Raw genomic sequence first — 2064 nt, 5'->3', positions numbered from 1 at the left:
TTTCAATTAGCTCATTAACTTCTACTAGTTTATTCAAATGGATTATTATGTGATATTTTGGTGTAACGACTTTATCTTTAATTGGCTCAATCTCTGATTAACCATGCAACTCACCTAGAAAAATATATAACCTTTTTATTGATGACTCAAACTCCAATCGAATCCCAATCGACACATTGCCGTACACCTTATTAGGCAAAGAACAAATCTTGATTATTTTGATTAACTCAACTTCAGTTAGTCAACTATCTAGAGGTCAACTCAATAAACTTTAGTCGATTAATTGAATTACAATTTATGCGACTGAAATTAGAATAAAATATTATTATTTTCTAGTAGACCATCTCATTAAATTGTCTTCAATTATACATTACATATTGACGTCGACTGATATAAAAAATTATAACATAACATGCTAACAGACAGTAGTGACGCTACTGCTGGCTTTCTTATTCCAACATATATAGCATGCATGAACACCAAAGCAGGTTTCTAGTAGTTGTTGTCGGTCCAGAACTGCGCCTGGAGCCAGTCAACAAGGTTTTTGTCCACTTGGAAAGCCTTGGCGAGCACATCATCAGAAATGGGTGGCCTCGACCCGAACACAGCGTTGGCGATAGTGATGACGCCTGGGTTTTGGCTACTGAGACCGGCGAACGCGATCGCATTAGTTTTCCCTCTGTTAAACTGGAAGTGGATGAGGCCCTGCGGGAACACAAACACATCACCCTTTCTCAGATTCTTGGTGAATAGGCGGTTGCCGCCGCCGTTGAGGTTGGAGGTCACAAAGCCAACGTAGAGCTCTCCTTCTATCACGGCGAGGACCTCCGTGGCGCGTGGGTGGGTGTGAGGAGGGTTGAGACCATTAGGCCCATAGTCAATGCGAACCAAGGAGATGCCGAGCGTGTTCAACCCGGGGATTTGGTTCACGTTTACGGGGGTGACATTAGAGCGAAGGTAGTTGTTGGTATCGCCGGGCCTATCAAGGCCGCTACGGAAGAAGTCTTCCGCTCTCACGTCGTCCGCGTTCTTGCATGGAAATCCATTTACGAATACTGCCAATTAAAATATCGATTTATATAATACTGGAGAGGAACGATTTTGTTAAACGATCATGATAAAAGTTAAATGCATGCAAACCCTTTGATTGAAGATCGGCGACGCAGAAGTCCTGCAGGGGACTAGGATCGGAAGCCAATATTGCACTGCAGGAAGCCAAGGCAAGCAGTGCAATGAGGAGGAGTTTAACAGCCATGCCTAGCTAGCTTGAATTCTCAGCACTGGAGGTTAATGGTGAATGCGTTGAGAGCTTAGAGGTGATGGGTTTATATAGAACAGATGCGGGTTAACTAGCTAGCTAGGTTTGAAATGTTCTTACCTGAGATATCAAGTTGAAAAGTCTATTACGGTGGCTTAATTTCCTTCTGCTGCAGTCAATGCTTATAGTCTTCACCTGCTCCTTATTTATCATCTACTCTGATGAACTTTATTTGTTAAAACACGTCCATCACCAAGGTAAACGTTTCTTGGCATGTGACACGACCCAATCAAAATCCAACAAACATGTCAACCATGACGAGATAATGCTACCAAATAGCAGGAAAATAACCCTAAGGATGAGTACAACTCCATGCACGAGAAAGGACAATAATTTGATTACTTACTTACCTGCAACTTTTCTATTTTGAATAGTCATATAATGTGATTCTTTAATATCTAATTTCACTTTACTTCTCATAGCTAGATAACATACGTCTTTCACATATTCACCTTTTTTTCGTATTTTGAAAAAAAGTTCTACAAGATAAATATTTTTTAAAAATAATTAATGACATAATTTTAGATAGCATAAAAAAAATTATGATATCACTTTATTTCTTCATTTTAGTACATTTAGAAATTATCAAAACCATAAATTAATGACCGAGTCCACACCTTTTTTACTTGGCCAATTAATATATATGTAAGCTGAAGCTAAAATGGACCCAACTTTAGATATGGTAGAATGGATAATTAATCAATTGGCTTTTTCTTCTCCATTATAAAGTAATAATGATGACAAGT

At 38.9% G+C, this 2064-nt stretch overlaps 1 protein-coding gene across 1 annotated transcript; it reads right to left on the bottom strand.

Annotated features, from left to right (window-relative positions):
• Positions 1-309: 309 nt before the first annotated feature.
• LOC122052401 (putative germin-like protein 2-2) lies at positions 310-1309 on the bottom strand. Its single transcript, XM_042613898.1, has 2 exons — positions 1141-1309; positions 310-1055 (listed from the first exon to the last, which is right to left on the bottom strand). Exons 1-2 carry the CDS (start codon positions 1253-1255, stop codon positions 493-495), a joined length of 678 nt encoding a protein of 225 aa, XP_042469832.1. The 5' UTR covers positions 1256-1309; the 3' UTR covers positions 310-492.
• Between the last annotated feature and the right edge of the window lie 755 nt (positions 1310-2064).

Source organism: Zingiber officinale, chromosome 3A, assembly GCF_018446385.1.
Source record: "Zingiber officinale cultivar Zhangliang chromosome 3A, Zo_v1.1, whole genome shotgun sequence".
Classification (NCBI taxonomy): Eukaryota; Viridiplantae; Streptophyta; class Magnoliopsida; order Zingiberales; family Zingiberaceae; genus Zingiber; species Zingiber officinale.
Note: the sequence above shows the minus strand (reverse complement) of the source record. Positions and strands in the feature narration are given on the sequence as shown.

What these genes read in the sequence shown, in the direction of transcription:
- LOC122052401 (XM_042613898.1), bottom strand. Translation starts at nt 1,255, where the DNA reads ATGGCTGTTAAACTCCTCCTCATTGCACTGCTTGCCTTGGCTTCCTGC. An exon ending in CGCCGATCTTCAATCAAAGG is followed by an intron (nt 1,056 to 1,140) that starts GTTTGCATGCAT and finishes TTTAATTGGCAG; the next exon opens with TATTCGTAAATGGATTTCCA.